A 16,489-nucleotide genomic window follows, 5' to 3' on the forward strand; every position below is an offset into this window, starting at 1 on the left:
GAACTTGATTGAGGCTTTGAACCACAAACTTCTCTGTTAACTGCGGAATGCGCTAACAGATTGTCCTATAGTCACCTTCGGCCTGCTTCTGAAACTTTGTTTGCGTTGCATGAGATACGGGTGGTCAAGAGAAGGTTCACCGAAATTTGAACTCGGATCGCTGGATTCAAAGTCCAGAGTGCTGACCATTACACCATGGAACCTTCGTTGGCGCCTGACTTAAGCAAATTGGGCAACTGGGCACAGAGTACCTTGTGCTCGACATACGCGTCATGTGATTCAGATGCAAGAATACATTTGATTCTGGGACAGATCTATACACCCATAAAACTTGATTGAGGCTTTGAACCACAAACTTCTCGGTTAGCGACGGAATGCGCTAACAGATTGTCCTAAAGTCACCTTCCAGCCTGCATCTGAAACATTGTTTGCTTGCATGAGACGCGGGTCGCAAAGAGAAGGTTCCACCGAGATTTGAACTCGGATCAATGGATTCAGAGTCCAGAGTGGCTAACCATTACACCATGGAACCTTAGCTGGTGCCTCTTAGACCCTGTAAAAGGTGCATTTATGGTCACGATATTCAAGATAATGCCCTTTGTTTCTGAGTAATCTTCTTTAGGTATCTTGTTATTGCGGCCCATAGGTTAGTGACCATTTCCTTTCACACTTTAATATAGTGATTGGAAAGGGGTGGTACCTTCCTCTTTAACCTCCATCTTCTGGCCTGGGTGGATGTGTCTGGGGAGCCCTGTTGACAGACATCAAGGTCCAGTTAAGAGCTCTGCCCTTGAGGGGCAACCCTTCTAGTGAAGTCGGGGAGAGTCTAGTTGGAAGCCAAGAAAATGCATATGCACTATTTTTATTTGGGGTTTGTACATGCCCCATACTTTGGTTAAATCTACGCATATTGGGAATCAGGCTGTTTAATAGGACTCCTAGCGTTCATATTTTGGGTGATTTGCCTCTGTATGTAAGAAATAATGCAAGATGAATGTGGAAAATCCCAAACTATTAGGTTTTTTGTTGGTTTGTTTTTAAATGTCAGAAACAGTGCTACGTTTAGGACACCTTTGCAGTTGGGGTATTTTGGTGTCGGTCGGAATCTTTGTTGGATTTGTCAGAATGTCTTCTTTCCAAACATATGGGCTTTTGGGGGTCCAGCATAGCTGTTTTTGCTATCTAGAAGGTGGGCACCTAAAGGGAATCCGTAGTCAGCAGGAACCGAGCCTGCGCGGGGAGGCTTCAAGTACGTGACTTTAACCACGCATAGATTTCTTGTTTTTATGGTTTTGAGCCAAACCACCTTCCTTTGCCCTTTTGAATGCCTCCAGAATACAGCTATCTGGATATCCATCCTTTTCACAGGTTGTTTAAGGTCATGACAAGCACACAACTGCATTTTGCGGGGATTTCTTGCAAATGACAAGTCCATTACTCATTTCAGATCACCCAAAGTTATACCCAGGGAGGGAGAGGCAACTAAAGACCAAGCGTAGTCGGCAGGGATTCGAACCTGCGCGGGGAGACACCAATGGAATTTCCAGTCCATCGCCTTAACCACTCGGCCACGACTACTGCGCCGGAGCTGTGATTTAGACTGCTTGACCGAAGCTGCATGATGCCGTAACTTCCGGCCCTCGGTCAAAGGCTCGTCGGGTAGTATCGGATGTGATTCGCACGCAAGCTAAGTGGATCCAAGTTGTAACCAACTGACTTCGTCCGGAATGAGGGAAAAGTCATTGGTGTACACGGCTTTTGCAGAAAGCAACCAGAAGTTTGGCCCGCATTAAATTTCATTAGGTGTTCGTGGCCGGGTGACTTTTTGGTATGCCAACTTACGACAACGTTTCCATAATAAGCCTTTGTTGAGCAGAGAGTAGGTGCGTCCTTATTTAGACAGCAGATTCCTTTCTTCCTCTTTTGAAAGTATTCAGTAGCTGTCAAAAGGGCCCTTTTCTTTGGGGTTGTTAGCAGCATTTGAAGCAGGGGCACAAGATGTTTATTGCGTGTTTTGCCTGGTGATCTAGAAAACTTCAGCAGGCATGTAGGTCACCGATAGAAGTTTTTGCTGTGCAGAGGGGGGAGGAGCAACTAGTGCGGAACCCGTAGCTGACAGGATTTGAACCTGCGCGGGGGAAAGCCCAACGAATTTCAAATCCATCGCCTTAACCACTCAGTCACGAATGCAGAGCCTCAGCTGACAAAGTGGTTTTATGACTCAGCGGGAGCTGACCAAATAAGAGAAGAAAGTATTGCCAATACCTGTATTTGATTTCAACGGGGTGCTCCCACTTTTATTCAAGGTGCTTCCAGACACTTAACAATGGATCAAACGTTTCGGGACCGCATGGCCCTTCCTCAGTGATACCCAACCATAGAGCGTGTACATATTTATAGACATTCAAACAGCGACCTCTTGTGGTGGTCGATACAAAATACTTTAAAACAATTAAATAACAGTGTAACAATGTTAAAAGCATCACAGTGTATCCATTTCACTTTCAAAACCTGTTTCTCAATGTGACTATCATTATAGATACATATAATGGATTAAATTACTAAAATACTCCTTTATCATGTGAATCGTGAATTATTATTCTCTATTTAACAATTGGTAACATTAACCCATTAATCCTCAACCTGAGTGATATACTCCATGCTTACAAAAAACACTATTTACACTTTACAACACATAGTTTGTTAACATACTGATATTTGTTACTCACTGACTATAGTACAATTAGCTGGATGATGCATACATCTCACTTCTTATTGAAGATGTTCCTTATTTTAATGCTGTAAGAAAATGTGTACAAATTAATAATGGCACGAACACATTAACATCTAAAACGCGTTGGTATAGACTTAAAGAAAACAATTTAATCCCCAACTCTCGTTCAGCCCCTTAGGGGCTAGGGTTCCCAGCTTCCATATCCAGAAACACTCCGCTGTAGATAATTTTTTATCAGAATTAGTTTGCCTGGGATTGATTTCTTCTAGCACTTGCCATCTCAATTGCGCAACACTGTGTCTGTGTTCAGACCAATGTTGCCCAACCGAGGTGGCTTTGGTATGTGCATTTCGAATGGAGCTTCGGTGTTCATTTAGGCGTAATCTCACTGGTCTATTTGTCTTCCCTACATATCCCCATTCCACAAGGGCATTTTAAGTAGTAGATTACATTTTTGGATAAACAGGTGTGGTACCCCCCGTAATTTAATTGATGTTCCTTGTGTGGGATGTGAAACAGTATCCCCCTTTATAATGCTATTACAGTTCTGGCATGAGAGACAAGGAAACGTTCCAATTACTGGTTTACCCAGAAATCTCTGTTTAGCTGTTACTGGGGGTTGCATATCAGTGTGTACCACATAGTCACCCACATTTTTTCCTCTTTTGTAAGCAAACAAGGGAAATTCACTGAAAGACCTTGAGGTTGTAGGGTCATTCATCAGAATAGGCCAGTATTTTCTGACCACTTTTTTAACACGTTTTGAGTGTGTGTCATAAGTGGACACAAAAGGTATCCTTTGGGCCCTTTCCTCTTTTTTCTTTGTGTCTAGCAGTGTTTCTCTTGTGAGCTTATCTACCTCAATTTCTGCCTTCCGTAAGATTGATTTGGGGTATCCCTTCTTTCTGAACACAGTTAGCATTTTTTCTTTACTGTCCTGATAATTTTCAGTGGTTGAGGTAATACGCTTACACGCATCAATTGGCTCTTCGGGAGACCTGACATCGTGTTAGGAGGGTGGAAGCTGTCAAATCTTAACATACTATTTTTGTCAACTGACTTTCTGTATAAGTTAGTAGACAGTTTATCTTTCACCCTCCTAACCTGAACGTCCAGGAACTCAATTTGTGTCTCATCAAAATGTAGTACAAATTTAATAGTATTGTGCGTCCGATTAATATATTCTCCAAATTGTAACAATTTATCTCTTGAACCTTTCCACACAAAAAAATGTCGTCCACAAAGCGGCTGTACCAAAAAATGGATTCAGAAAACAATATGTTCTGTAGGATGATTTGCTCCTCTAGATCATACATAAATATGTTGGCGTAATTCGGTGCCATATTAGCACCCATACTGGTACCTTGTTTTTTGTAAGTGATATTGTGTGCCAAACCGAAAATAATTCCTTGTAAGGACAATCTCTAGCAGGGAGCATATCAATTGTACTAAAGGCGAGTCCTGGACATATTCTCTGTGTAACTGTTTTCTTACCGCTTCTACCCCTTCAGTGTGTGGAATACAGGTATATAAACTTGATACATCCATTGTGCATAAAAATACCCGCTCATCTTCACGTAACTTAATATGAGCAATTTTGTTTAAAAAATCTGTTGTGTCTCTAAGACACGTGGGTAATTTCTGCACAATGGGGTTCAAGTAACTGTCTATAAAGACTGCTAGCGGTTGCAACAGTGAATCATTCCCTGAGACTATTGGTCTCCCTGGGGGCTTTGATGGATGTTTGTGGATTTTGGGCAGCAAATAAAAAATGGGAACTCTTGGATGTGTTACTGTCAATGCTATTTTAATTTCAGGTGTTATTATCCCTTCTAGTTCTGCCTCATATAGGAGACTATCAATTTCTGTCTTAAATTTACTAGTGGGATCTTCTGTTAATAATAGGTAGTGTTCCTCATTATTAAGCTGATTAATTGCTTCTTGCACATACATTTCTTTGTCCATAACCACTGTAGCACCTCCTTTGTCTGCCCTTTTTATGACCACATTTTGGTCCTTTCCCAAGGCTGTTAGCGCCAATTGTTCAGACTTAGGAAGGTTACGGTGGGTACTGGGCAAAGGTCTGTTTTCCCAAAGCTTTTGACATTCATTTGTTACCAGACTCTGAAACATATTAAGTGCCTTATTATCTATAGGTGGATCAAATGTACTTTTTTTATACAATTTCTTAGGAGTGACCATTTTTGAAGACTGCTGCACAACATTACCCTTATCTTGAAACCAAAGTTTCAGCCGCAAATTGCGCATAAATTTGAAAAAATCAACCTGAAAATCAAAAAAACCAACACTGTGTGTGGGTACAAACGAAAGTCCTCTGTTAAGAACACGTTGTTCTACAGGAGACAGTTCCCTTGAGGAGATATTGTGTATCAAGTTCTCACCTACTGCTTGTGTTTCCTCCGAGTCACAGGGGTTTGCGCAGTGGTGTCCATTGATGCTGCTCTCTGGGTCTTGCCTGTACTGCGCGTGCCTTCTCTCTCTTCCCTCTGTAGCACTTCCTCGTTGTTTATTCTGCCCCTTCTGTTGTCCTCCTGATCGCTCTGCGGCGTACTTGTGGCTAAAAAAGCTTTTCCGCTCCTTGAGTTCCCTGAAGACGCTGTGGAGGAAGACGGGCGTTGGTCTCTGGTGCTGGCTGACGTCATCGGAGTGCGCAAACCTCGGCGCCATCGCTCCTGGGTCCTAGTGCGCTTCCTTTCTGCCGCCCAGGTGTATACACGATCGGATTCGTAGTCCAGGGTGTCTCTCCTATATTTCTGGAGTTTCTTCTGCACCAGATCAGCGCGGAAATCTGCAAGAGAGGCTTGTAGTTCAATGTTGAACTTGTTAAAGTTTTCAGAGGTGATTCTTAACTTTAATTCTGTTGTTGCAGTCACCAGTTTCCTGCTGAGTGCTTTTAATATTACTTTGCAGCCCTTGTATCGTGTGAATCATCAGGTCCAACGAGCACCTGTTTAGGATAGCATACCACTTATCCATAAATTGTTTATCTTCCTTATTAAAAAACGGCAGCAAGGTACATCTCAAGCCTCTGGGTATTCTGGCCACTTTTGCATATTCAGCTAATGTACTGCAATGGAGACTCAGGCTTATTTCCTTTTTGGCCAATGTCTCGATCTTTCTTTTCACTTCTTTATCAGGAGTAACAGAAACATCAAGCACATCTGAGAGGGATTCTCCTACAGATGACAAAATCTCTGCTCTCTCTTGTTGGGAGAAGCTGAAAGTGTCAGCACTCTTTTTTGTGATAGTATTTAATCTTCAAACGACATCGTTTGTAACTTGATTCCCCAATGTGGCAATGTTACTCAATTGTAGAAAATAATCGTAGCAGGGGATGCAGGTATATATGGCCCTGGCCTAGCCACAAGCCAGTATAAATCTCAGAAAAGAAAGTATTGCCAATACCTGTATTTGATTTCAACGGGGTGCTCCCACTTTTATTCAAGGTGCTTCCAGACACTTAACAATGGATCAAACGTTTCGGGACCGCATGGCCCTTCCTCAGTGATACCCAACCATAGAGCGTGTTTTAAAGTATTTTGTATCGACCACCACAAGAGGTCGCAGTTTGAATGTCTATAAATAAGTACACGCTCTATGGTTGGGTATCACTGAGGAAGGGCCATGCGGTCCCGAAACGTTTGATCCATTGTTAAGTGTCTGAAGCACCTTGAATAAAAGTGGGAGCACCCCGTTGAAATCAAATACAGGTATTGGCAATACCTTTCTTTTCTGAGATTTATACTGGCTTGTGGCTAGGCCAGGGCCATATATACCTGCATCCCCTGCTACGATTATTTTCTACAATTGAGTAACATTGCCACATTGGGGAATCAAGTTACAAACGATGTCGTTTGAAGATTTAAATACTATCACAAAAAAGAGTGCTGACACTTTCAGCTTCTCCCAACAAGAGAGAGCAGAGATTTTGTCATCTGTAGGAGAATCCCTCTCAGATGTGCTTGATGTTTCTGTTACTCCTGATAAAGAAGTGAAAAGAAAGATCGAGACATTGGCCAAAAAGGAATAAGCCTGAGTCTCCATTGCAGTACATTAGCTGAATATGCAAAAGTGGCCAGAATACCCAGAGGCTTGAGATGTACCTTGCTGCCGTTTTTTAATAAGGAAGATAAACAATTTATGGATAAGTGGTATGCTATCCTAAACAGGTGCTCGTTGGACCTGATGATTCACACGATACAAGGGCTGCAAAGTAATATTAAAAGCACTCAGCAGGAACTGGTGACTGCAACAACAGAATTAAGTTAAGAATCACCTCTGAAAACTTTAACAAGTTCAACATTGAACTACAAGCCTCTCTTGCAGATTTCCGCGCTGATCTGGTGCAGAAGAAACTCCAGAAATATAGGAGAGACACCCTGGACTACGAATCCGATCGTGTATACACCTGGGCGGCAGAAAGGAAGCGCACTAGGACCCAGGAGCGATGGCGCCGAGGTTTGCGCACTCCGATGACGTCAGCCAGCACCAGAGACCAACGCCCGTCTTCCTCCACAGCGTCTTCAGGGAACTCAAGGAGCGGAAAAGCTTTTTTAGCCACAAGTACGCCGCAGAGCGATCAGGAGGACAACAGAAGGGGCAGAATAAACAACGAGGAAGTGCTACAGAGGGAAGAGAGAGAAGGCACGCGCAGTACAGGCAAGACCCAGAGAGCAGCATCAATGGACACCACTGCGCAAACCCCTGTGACTCGGAGGAAACACAAGCAGTAGGTGAGAACTTGATACACAATATCTCCTCAAGGGAACTGTCTCCTGTAGAACAACGTGTTCTTAACAGAGGACTTTCGTTTTGTACCCACACACAGTGTTGGTTTTTTTGATTTTTCAGGTTGATTTTTTCAAATTTATGCGCAATTTGCGGCTGAAACTTTGGTTTCAGATAAGGGTAATGTTGTGCAGCAGTCTTCAAAAATGGTCACTCCTAAGAAATTGTATAAAAAAGTACATTTGATCCACCTATAGATAATAAGGCACTTAATATGTTTCAGAGTCTGGTAACAAATGAATGTCAAAAGCTTTGGGAAACAGACCTTTGCCCAGTACCCACCGTAACCTTCCTAAGTCTGAACAATTGGCGCTAACAGCCTTGGGAAAGGACCAAAATGTGGTCATAAAAAGGGCAGACAAAGGAGGTGCTACAGTGGTTATGGACAAAGAAATGTATGTGCAAGAAGCAATTAATCAGCTTAATAATGAGGAACACTACCTATTATTAACAGAAGATCCCACTAGTAAATTTAAGACAGAAATTGATAGTCTCCTATATGAGGCAGAACTAGAAGGGATAATAACACCTGAAATTAAAATAGCATTGACAGTAACACATCCAAGAGTTCCCATTTTTTATTTGCTGCCCAAAATCCACAAACATCCATCAAAGCCCCCAGGGAGACCAATAGTCTCAGGGAATGATTCACTGTTGCAACCGCTAGCAGTCTTTATAGACAGTTACTTGAACCCCATTGTGCAGAAATTACCCACGTGTCTTAGAGACACAACAGATTTTTTAAACAAAATTGCTCATATTAAGTTACGTGAAGATGAGCGGGTATTTTTATGCACAATGGATGTATCAAGTTTATATACCTGTATTCCACACACTGAAGGGGTAGAAGCGGTAAGAAAACAGTTACACAGAGAATATGTCCAGGACTCGCCTTTAGTACAATTGATATGCTCCCCTGCTAGAGATTGTCCTTACAAGGAATTATTTTCGGTTTGGCACACAATATCACTTACAAAAACAAGGTACCAGTATGGGTGCTAATATGGCACCGAATTACGCCAACATATTTATGTATGATCTAGAGGAGCAAATCATCCTACAGAACATATTGTTTTCTGAATCCATTTTTTGGTACAGCCGCTTTGTGGACGACATTTTTTTTGTGTGGAAAGGTTCAAGAGATAAATTGTTACAATTTGGAGAATATATTAATCGGACGCACAATACTATTAAATTTGTACTACATTTTTGATGAGACACAAATTGAGTTCCTGGACGTTCAGGTTAGGAGGGTGAAAGATAAACTGTCTACTAACTTATACAGAAAGTCAGTTGACAAAAATAGTATGTTAAGATTTGACAGCTTCCACCCTCCTAACACGATGTCAGGTCTCCCGAAGAGCCAATTGATGCGTTGTAAGCGTATTACCTCAACCACTGAAAATTATCAGGACAGTAAAGAAAAAATGCTAACTGTGTTCAGAAAGAAGGGATACCCCAAATCAATCTTACGGAAGGCAGAAATTGAGGTAGATAAGCTCACAAGAGAAACACTGCTAGACACAAAGAAAAAAGAGGAAAGGGCCCAAAGGATACCTTTTGTGTCCACTTATGACACACACTCAAAACGTGTTAAAAAAGTGGTCAGAAAATACTGGCCTATTCTGATGAATGACCCTACAACCTCAAGGTCTTTCAGTGAATTTCCCTTGTTTGCTTACAAAAGAGGAAAAATGTGGGTGACTATGTGGTACACACTGATATGCAACCCCCAGTAACAGCTAAACAGAGATTTCTGGGTAAACCAGTAATTGGAACGTTTCCTTGTCTCTCATGCCAGAACTGTAATAGCATTATAAAGGGGGATACTGTTTCACATCCCACACAAGGAACATCAATTAAATTACGGGGGTACCACACCTGTTTATCCAAAAATGTAATCTACTACTTAAAATGCCCTTGTGGAATGGGATATGTAGGGAAGACAAATAGACCAGTGAGATTACGCCTAAATGAACACCGAAGCTCCATTCGAAATGCACATACCAAAGCCACCTCGGTTGGGCAACATTGGTCTGAACACAGACACAGTGTTGCGCAATTGAGATGGCAAGTGCTAGAAGAAATCAATCCCAGGCAAACTAATTCTGATAAAAAATTATTACAGCGGGAGTGTTTCTGGATATGGAAGCTGGGAACCCTAGCCCCTAAGGGCTGAACGAGAGTTGGGGATTAAATTGTTTCTTTAAGTCTATACCAACGCGTTTTAGATGTTAATGTGTTCGTGCCATTATTAATTTGTACACATTTTCTTACAGCATTAAAATAAGGAACATCTTCAATAAGAAGTGAGATGTATGCATCATCCAGCTAATTGTACTATAGTCAGTGAGTAACAAATATCAGTATGTTAACAAACTATGTGTTGTAAAGTGTAAATAGTGTTTTTTGTAAGCATGGAGTATATCACTCAGGTTGAGGATTAATGGGTTAATGTTACCAATTGTTAAATAGAGAATAATAATTCACGATTCACATGATAAAGGAGTATTTTAGTAATTTTAATCCATTTATATGTATCTATAATGATAGTCACATTGAGAAACAGGTTTTGAAAGTGAAATGGATACACTGTGATGCTTTTAACATTGTTACACTGTTATTTAATTGTTTTAAAGTATTTTGTATCGACCACCACAAGAGGTCGCTGTTTGAATGTCTATAAATATGTACACGCTCTATGGTTGGGTATCACTGAGGAAGGGCCATGCGGTCCCGAAACGTTTGATCCATTGTTAAGTGTCTGGAAGCACCTTGAATAAAAGTGGGAGCACCCCGTTGAAATCAAATACAGGTATTGGCAATACTTTCTTTTCTGAGATTTATACTGGCTTGTGGCTAGGCCAGGGCCATATATACCTGCATCCCCTGCTACGATTATTTTCTACAGCTGACCAAATAAGGCCACTGGGCTGGGAGTACCTTGTGCTAGACGTACACGTGATGTGATTCAGACGCAAGAACACATTTGATTCTGCTACAGATCTATACACCCATAGAACTTGATTGAGGCTTTGAACCACAAACTTCTCTGTTAACTGCGGAATGCGCTAACAGATTGTCCTATAGTCACCTTCGGCCTGCTTCTGAAACTTTGTTTGCGTTGCATGAGATCACGGGTGGTCAAGAGAAGGTTCCACCGAGATTTGAACTCGGATCGCTGGATTCAAAGTCCAGAGTGCTGACTCATTACACCATGGAACCTTCGTTGGCGCCTGACTTAAGCAAATTGGGCAACTGGGCACAGAGTACCTTGTGCTCGACATACGCGTCATGTGATTCAGATGCAAGAATACATTTGATTCTGGGACAGATCTATACACCCATAAAACTTGATTGAGGCTTTGAACCACAAACTTCTCGGTTAGCGACGGAATGCGCTAACAGATTGTCCTAAAGTCACCTTCAGCCTGCATCTGAAACATTGTTTGTCTTGCATGAGACGCGGGTCGCAAAGAGAAGGTTCCACCGAGATTTGAACTCGGATCACTGGATTCAGAGTCCAGAGTGCTAACCATTACACCATGGAACCTTAGCTGGTGCCTCTTAGACCCTGTAATAAGGTGCATTTATGGTCACGATATTCAAAGATAATGCCTTTGTTTCTGAGTAATCTTCTTTAGGTATCTTTGTTATTGGCCCATAGGTTAGTGACCATTTCCTTTCACACTTTAATATAGTGATTGGAAAGGGGTGGTACTTCCTCTTTAACCTCCATCTTCTGGCCTGGGTGGATGTGTCTGGGGAGCCTGTTGACAGACATCAAGGTCCAGTTAAGAGCTCTGCCCTTGAGGGGCAACCCTTCTAGTGAAGTCGGGGAGAGTCTAGTTGGAAGCCAAGAAAATGCATATGCACTATTTTTATTTGGGGTTTGTACATGCCCCATACTTTGGTAAATCTACGCATATTGGGAATCAGGCTGTTTAATAGACTCCTAGCGTTCATATTTTGGGTGATTTGCCTCTGTATGTAAGAAATAATGCAAGATGAATGTGGAAAATCCCAAACTATTAGGTTTTTTGTTGGTTTGTTTTTAAATGTCAGAAACAGTGCTACGTTTAGGACACCTTTGCAGTTGGGTATTTTGGTGTCGGTCGGAATCTTTGTTGGATTTGTCAGAATGTCTTCTTTCCAAACATATGGGGCTTTTGGGGGTCCAGCATAGCTGTTTTTGCTATCTAGAAGGTGGCACCTAAAGGGAATCCCGTAGTCAGCAGGAACCGAGCCTGCGCGGGGAGGCTTCAAGTACGTGACTTTAACCACGCATAGATTTCTTGTTTTTATGGTTTTGAGCCAAACCACCTTCCTTTGCCCTTTTGAATGCCTCCAGAATACAGCTATCTGGATATCCATCCTTTTCACAGGTTGTTTAAGGTCATGACAAGCACACAAACTGCATTTTGCGGGGATTTCTTGCAAATGACAAGTCCATTACTCAATTTCAGATCACCCAAAGTTATACCCAGGGAGGGAGAAGGCAACTAAAGACCAAGCGTAGTCGGCAGGATTCGAACCTGCGCGGGGAGACCCAATGGATTTCTAGTCCATCGCCTTAACCACTCGGCCACGACTACTGCGCCGGAGCTGTGATTTAGACTGCTGACCGAAGCTGCATGATGCCGTAACTTCCGGCCCTCGGTCAAAGGCTCGTCGGGTAGTATCGGATGTGATTCGCACGCAAGCTAAGTGGATCCAAGTTGTAACCAACTGACTTCGTCCGGAATGAGGGAAAAGTCATTGGTGTACACGGCTTTGCAGAAAGCAACCAGAAGTTTGGCCGCATTAAATTTCATTAGGTTGTTCGTGGCCGGGTGACTTTTTGGTATGCAACTTACGACAACGTTTCCATAATAAGCCTTTGTTGAGCAGAGAGTAGGTGCGTCCTTATTTTAGACAGCAGATTCCTTTCTTCCTCTTTTGAAAGTATTCAGTAGCTGTCAAAAGGGCCCTTTTCTTTGGGGGTTGTTAGCAGCATTTGAGGCAGGGCAAAGATGTTTATTGCGTGTTTTGCCTGGTGATCTAGAAAACTTCAGCAGGCATGTAGGTCACCGATAGAAGTTTTTGCTGTGCAGGGGGGGGAGGAGCAACTAGTGCGGAACCCGTAGCTGACAGGATTTGAACCTGCGCGGGGGGAAAGCCCAACGAATTTCAAATCCATCGCCTTAACCACTCGGTCACGAATGCAGAGCCTCAGCTGACAAAGTGGTTTTATGACTCAGCGGGAGCTGACCAAATAAGGCCACTGGGCTGGGAGTACCTTGTGCTAGACGTACACGTGATGTGATTCAGACGCAAGAACACATTTGATTCTGCTACAGATCTATACACCCATAGAACTTGATTGAGGCTTTGAACCACAAACTTCTCTGTTAACTGCGGAATGCGCTAACAGATTGTCCTATAGTCACCTTCGGCCCTGCTTCTGAAACTTTGTTTGCGTTGCCATGAGATACGGGTGGTCAAGAGAAGGTTCCACCGAGATTTGAACTCGGATCGCTGGATTCAAAGTCCAGAGTGCTGACCATTACACCATGGAACCTTCGTTGGCGCCTGACTTAAGCAAATTGGGCAACTGGGCACAGAGTACCTTGTGCTCGACATACGCGTCATGTGATTCAGATGCAAGAATACATTTGATTCTGGGACAGATCTATACACCCATAAAACTTGATTGAGGCTTTGAACCACAAACTTCTCGGTTAGCGACGGAATGCCGCTAACAGATTGTCCTAAAAGTCACCTTCAGCCTGCATCTGAAACATTGTTTGTCTTGCATGAGACGCGGGTCGCAAAGAGAAGGTTCCACCGAGATTTGAACTCGGATCACTGGATTCAGAGTCCAGAGTGCTAACCATTACACCATGGAACCTTAGCTGGCGCCTCTTAGACCCTGTAATAAGGTGCATTTATGTCACGATATTCAAAGATAATGCCTTTGTTTCTGAGTAATCTTCTTTAGGTATCTTTGTTATTGGCCCATAGGTTAGTGACCATTTCCTTTCACACTTTAAATAGTGATTGGAAAGGGGTGGTACTTCCTCTTTAACCTCCATCTTCTGGCCTGGGTGGATGTGTCTGGGGAGCCTGTTGACAGACATCAAGGTCCAGTTAAGAGCTCTGCCCTTGAGGGGCAACCCTTCTAGTGAAGTCGGGGAGAGTCTAGTTGGAAGCCAAGAAATGCATATGCACTACTTTTTATTTGGGGTTTGTACATGCCCCATACTTTGGTAAATCTACTACGCATATTGAGAATCAGGCTGTTTAATAGACTCCTAGCGTTCATATTTTGGGTGATTTGCCTCTGCATGTAAGAAAATTATGGCAAGATGAAGTGGAAAATACCCAACTAATTAGTGCTTTTTTGTTGGTCTTGTTTTTTAAAATGTCAGAAACAGTCGCTACGTTTAGACACCTTGCAGTTGGGTTATTTTGGGTGTCGGTCCGGAAGTTTTGTTGGATTTGTCAGACATGTCTTCCTTTCCAAACATGGGGCTTTTGGGGGTCCAGCATCAAGCCTTTCTTTTGCTATACTAGAGGTGGCACCTAAAGGAAATCCTTGTAGTTGCAGCAAGGTAAACCTGAGCCTGCGCGGGGAGGCTTCAGTACGTGAACTTGTAACGTCACGCATAGATTCTTGTTTTTATGGTTTTGAGCCAACCCACACTTCCTTTGCCCTTTTGAATGCCTCCAGAATACAGCTATCTGGATATCCATCCTTTTCACAGGTTGTTTAAGGTCATGACAAGCACGCAAACTGCATTTTGCGGGGATTTTTTGCAAATGACAAGTCCATTACTCATTTCAGATCACCCAAAGTTTAACCCAGGGAGGGAGAGGCAACTAAAGACCAAGCGTAGTCGGCAGGATTCGAACCTGCGCGGGGAGACCCCAATGGATTTCTAGTCCATCGCCTTAACCACTCGCCACGACTACTGCGCGGAGCTGTGATTTAGACTGCTGACCGAAGCTGCATGATGCCGTAACTTCCGGCCCTCGTCAAAAGGCTCGTCGGGTAGTATCGGATGTGATTCGCACGCAAGCTAAGTGGATCCAAGTTGTAACCAACTGACTTCGTCCGGAATGAGGGAAAAGTCATTGGTGTACACGGCTTTGCAGAAAGCAAACAGAAGTTTGGCCGCATTAAATTTCATTAGGTTGTTCGTGGCCGGTGACTTTTTGGTATGCAACTTACGACAACGTTTCCATAATAAGCCTTTGTTGAGCAGAGAGTAGGTGCGTCCTTATTTTAGACAGCAGATTCCTTTCTTCCTCTTTTGAAAGTATTCAGTAGCTGTCAAAAGGGCCCTTTTCTTTGGGGGTTGTTAGCAGCATTTGAAGCAGGGCAAAGATGTTATTGCGTGTTTTGCCTGGTGATCTAGAAAACTTCAGCAGGCATGTAGGTCACCGATAGAAGTTTTTGCTGTGCAGAGGGGGAGGAGCAACTAGTGCAGAAACCCATAGCTGACAGGATTTGAACCTGCGCGGGGGAAAGCCAACGAATTTCAAATCCATCGCCTTAACCACTCGGTCACGAATGCAGATTCTACATGCATTAGTAGAAAGCAGGCAAACTACAGCGCTCACATATTAAATGCTATCTTACTTGTCCTCATCCTCTCTCAGGCTGTTGTAATCTCCAGGTTGACAGAATTTCTGCCCTCCTAGCTTTTCAGCTGCAGTAAGTCACTATAAAATAGAATAGAGGTTAATAATTTATTCTAATGCATTCTTTTCCTAGTGAATTGATTAGCTATTGAGCTACCCTATAGCATTCCCTTAGTTTATTCGATTCTTCATTTAATCCACTATCTCTGCAGCACCCTAGCTATAATTCATAGATGACTGTGCTACTAAATTATAATAATATAGATTGTCATGGAATCTCCCCATCCAAATCGCAGGCTGCACGCTCATAACCATCTGTTCTCTTTTCTCCAACAATCTTATATCGCGGCTAACTTTCGCTTGTATACTAAAAATAATCTTCATTATTAAAAAAAATTTAATCGGGCCCTCTGTGAAACTCCAAAAAAAATCCATACCTGTCTTGATGGGCACCTGTGGCGTTCTACCTCTGCACAGGTTCTTCAGCAGAAATCAATCCTGGTGATGCTGCATCAAATAAGACAAGTGTGCAATTAATTCAATGTGACAATGAAAAAGGCGCAAGGCTTTGTTAGCCCAGAAATGAATAGAATCTAGTGTAAGTACTCCACTTTGAGGAAATCACTGGCGAGTTCTAAAATAAACTTATCTCCGGCTCAGTACCTCTGTTGCGAATGCTACCACTGTCGTCTCCAGCATTCTCTGTTGTTTCCTGTACTTGCTTCTGAAAATAGAGCCAGCAATCTTTGAGAAAAATATAAGGATTTCAGTTATTGATAGGCAACGTGGTTTCGCCTAACTAATAGCAATAGGAAAGAGCCTCCTCACCTGGAAGCATTCTCTTCCTTCCCTCCAACTGCCACTATCTCCTCATTCAGCTTTGGAGCAGAGGTGTAAAGAACTTTCACCTTTTTCCCTAACAGTTCGCAGCTCCTTACCCGGCTACTCAGGTCTTAGCCTGTCCGTGGTGACATTGGCAACAGCTTTCTGCCCCTGCTGCTAGTCCCGCAATTTTCTTTCTTTGATGTTTATTAGCAGCTCCTGCCGTATGCTAAAAGATACTTACCCCATACTTACCGACGAGCCCCAAAAATTCAAAAGACTGACTGATGTCAACAGTCATATAGAGAATGGAAAAATTTTGAAAAAATTATTAAGCTCTTATATTCTCCAAACTATAATGAATATTGTACAATAGACATGATATTTGTGAAGAATCATCAGAGAAATGTTAAAAAATATTTTATTGTACTAAGGCTCTTCCTTTGCATTGACAGTCTCCCCTTTATCTTTTTGTCAGTAATAAAAGAACAGCTATTT

At 42.6% G+C, this 16,489-nt stretch overlaps 1 protein-coding gene and 8 non-coding genes across 9 annotated transcripts in view; all 9 read right to left on the reverse strand.

The window, feature by feature from the left end:
- Nucleotides 1-1,620, reverse strand: part of LOC121397287 (cilia- and flagella-associated protein 251-like) — a 7,779-nt gene extending 6,159 nt beyond the window's left edge. Inside the window, exon 1 of the mRNA XM_041573898.1 lies at nucleotides 1,517-1,620. Within this exon, the coding sequence (XP_041429832.1) occupies nucleotides 1,517-1,620 (104 nt within the window). The remainder of the gene's footprint in view (nucleotides 1-1,516) is intronic.
- trnaq-cug lies at nucleotides 460-532 on the reverse strand. The gene has a single exon. It is a non-coding gene; the product is annotated as a tRNA-Gln (tRNA).
- Nucleotides 1,495-1,578, reverse strand: trnas-gga. Its single transcript has one exon. It is a non-coding gene; the product is annotated as a tRNA-Ser (tRNA).
- Nucleotides 1,621-10,695: 9,075 nt separating the features above from the next.
- On the reverse strand, nucleotides 10,696-10,768 carry trnaq-uug. Its single transcript has one exon. It is a non-coding gene; the product is annotated as a tRNA-Gln (tRNA).
- Nucleotides 10,769-11,024: 256 nt separating this feature from the next.
- On the reverse strand, nucleotides 11,025-11,096 carry trnaq-cug. The gene has a single exon. It is a non-coding gene; the product is annotated as a tRNA-Gln (tRNA).
- A 961-nt stretch (nucleotides 11,097-12,057) lies between these two features.
- trnas-aga lies at nucleotides 12,058-12,138 on the reverse strand. The gene has a single exon. It is a non-coding gene; the product is annotated as a tRNA-Ser (tRNA).
- Nucleotides 12,139-13,031: 893 nt separating this feature from the next.
- Nucleotides 13,032-13,103, reverse strand: trnaq-uug. The gene has a single exon. It is a non-coding gene; the product is annotated as a tRNA-Gln (tRNA).
- A 258-nt stretch (nucleotides 13,104-13,361) lies between these two features.
- trnaq-cug lies at nucleotides 13,362-13,433 on the reverse strand. The gene has a single exon. It is a non-coding gene; the product is annotated as a tRNA-Gln (tRNA).
- Nucleotides 13,434-14,416: 983 nt separating this feature from the next.
- Nucleotides 14,417-14,497, reverse strand: trnas-aga. The gene has a single exon. It is a non-coding gene; the product is annotated as a tRNA-Ser (tRNA).
- Nucleotides 14,498-16,489: the final 1,992 nt, after the last annotated feature.

Source organism: Xenopus laevis, chromosome 8L (genome assembly GCF_017654675.1).
Source record: "Xenopus laevis strain J_2021 chromosome 8L, Xenopus_laevis_v10.1, whole genome shotgun sequence".
Classification (NCBI taxonomy): Eukaryota; Metazoa; Chordata; class Amphibia; order Anura; family Pipidae; genus Xenopus; species Xenopus laevis.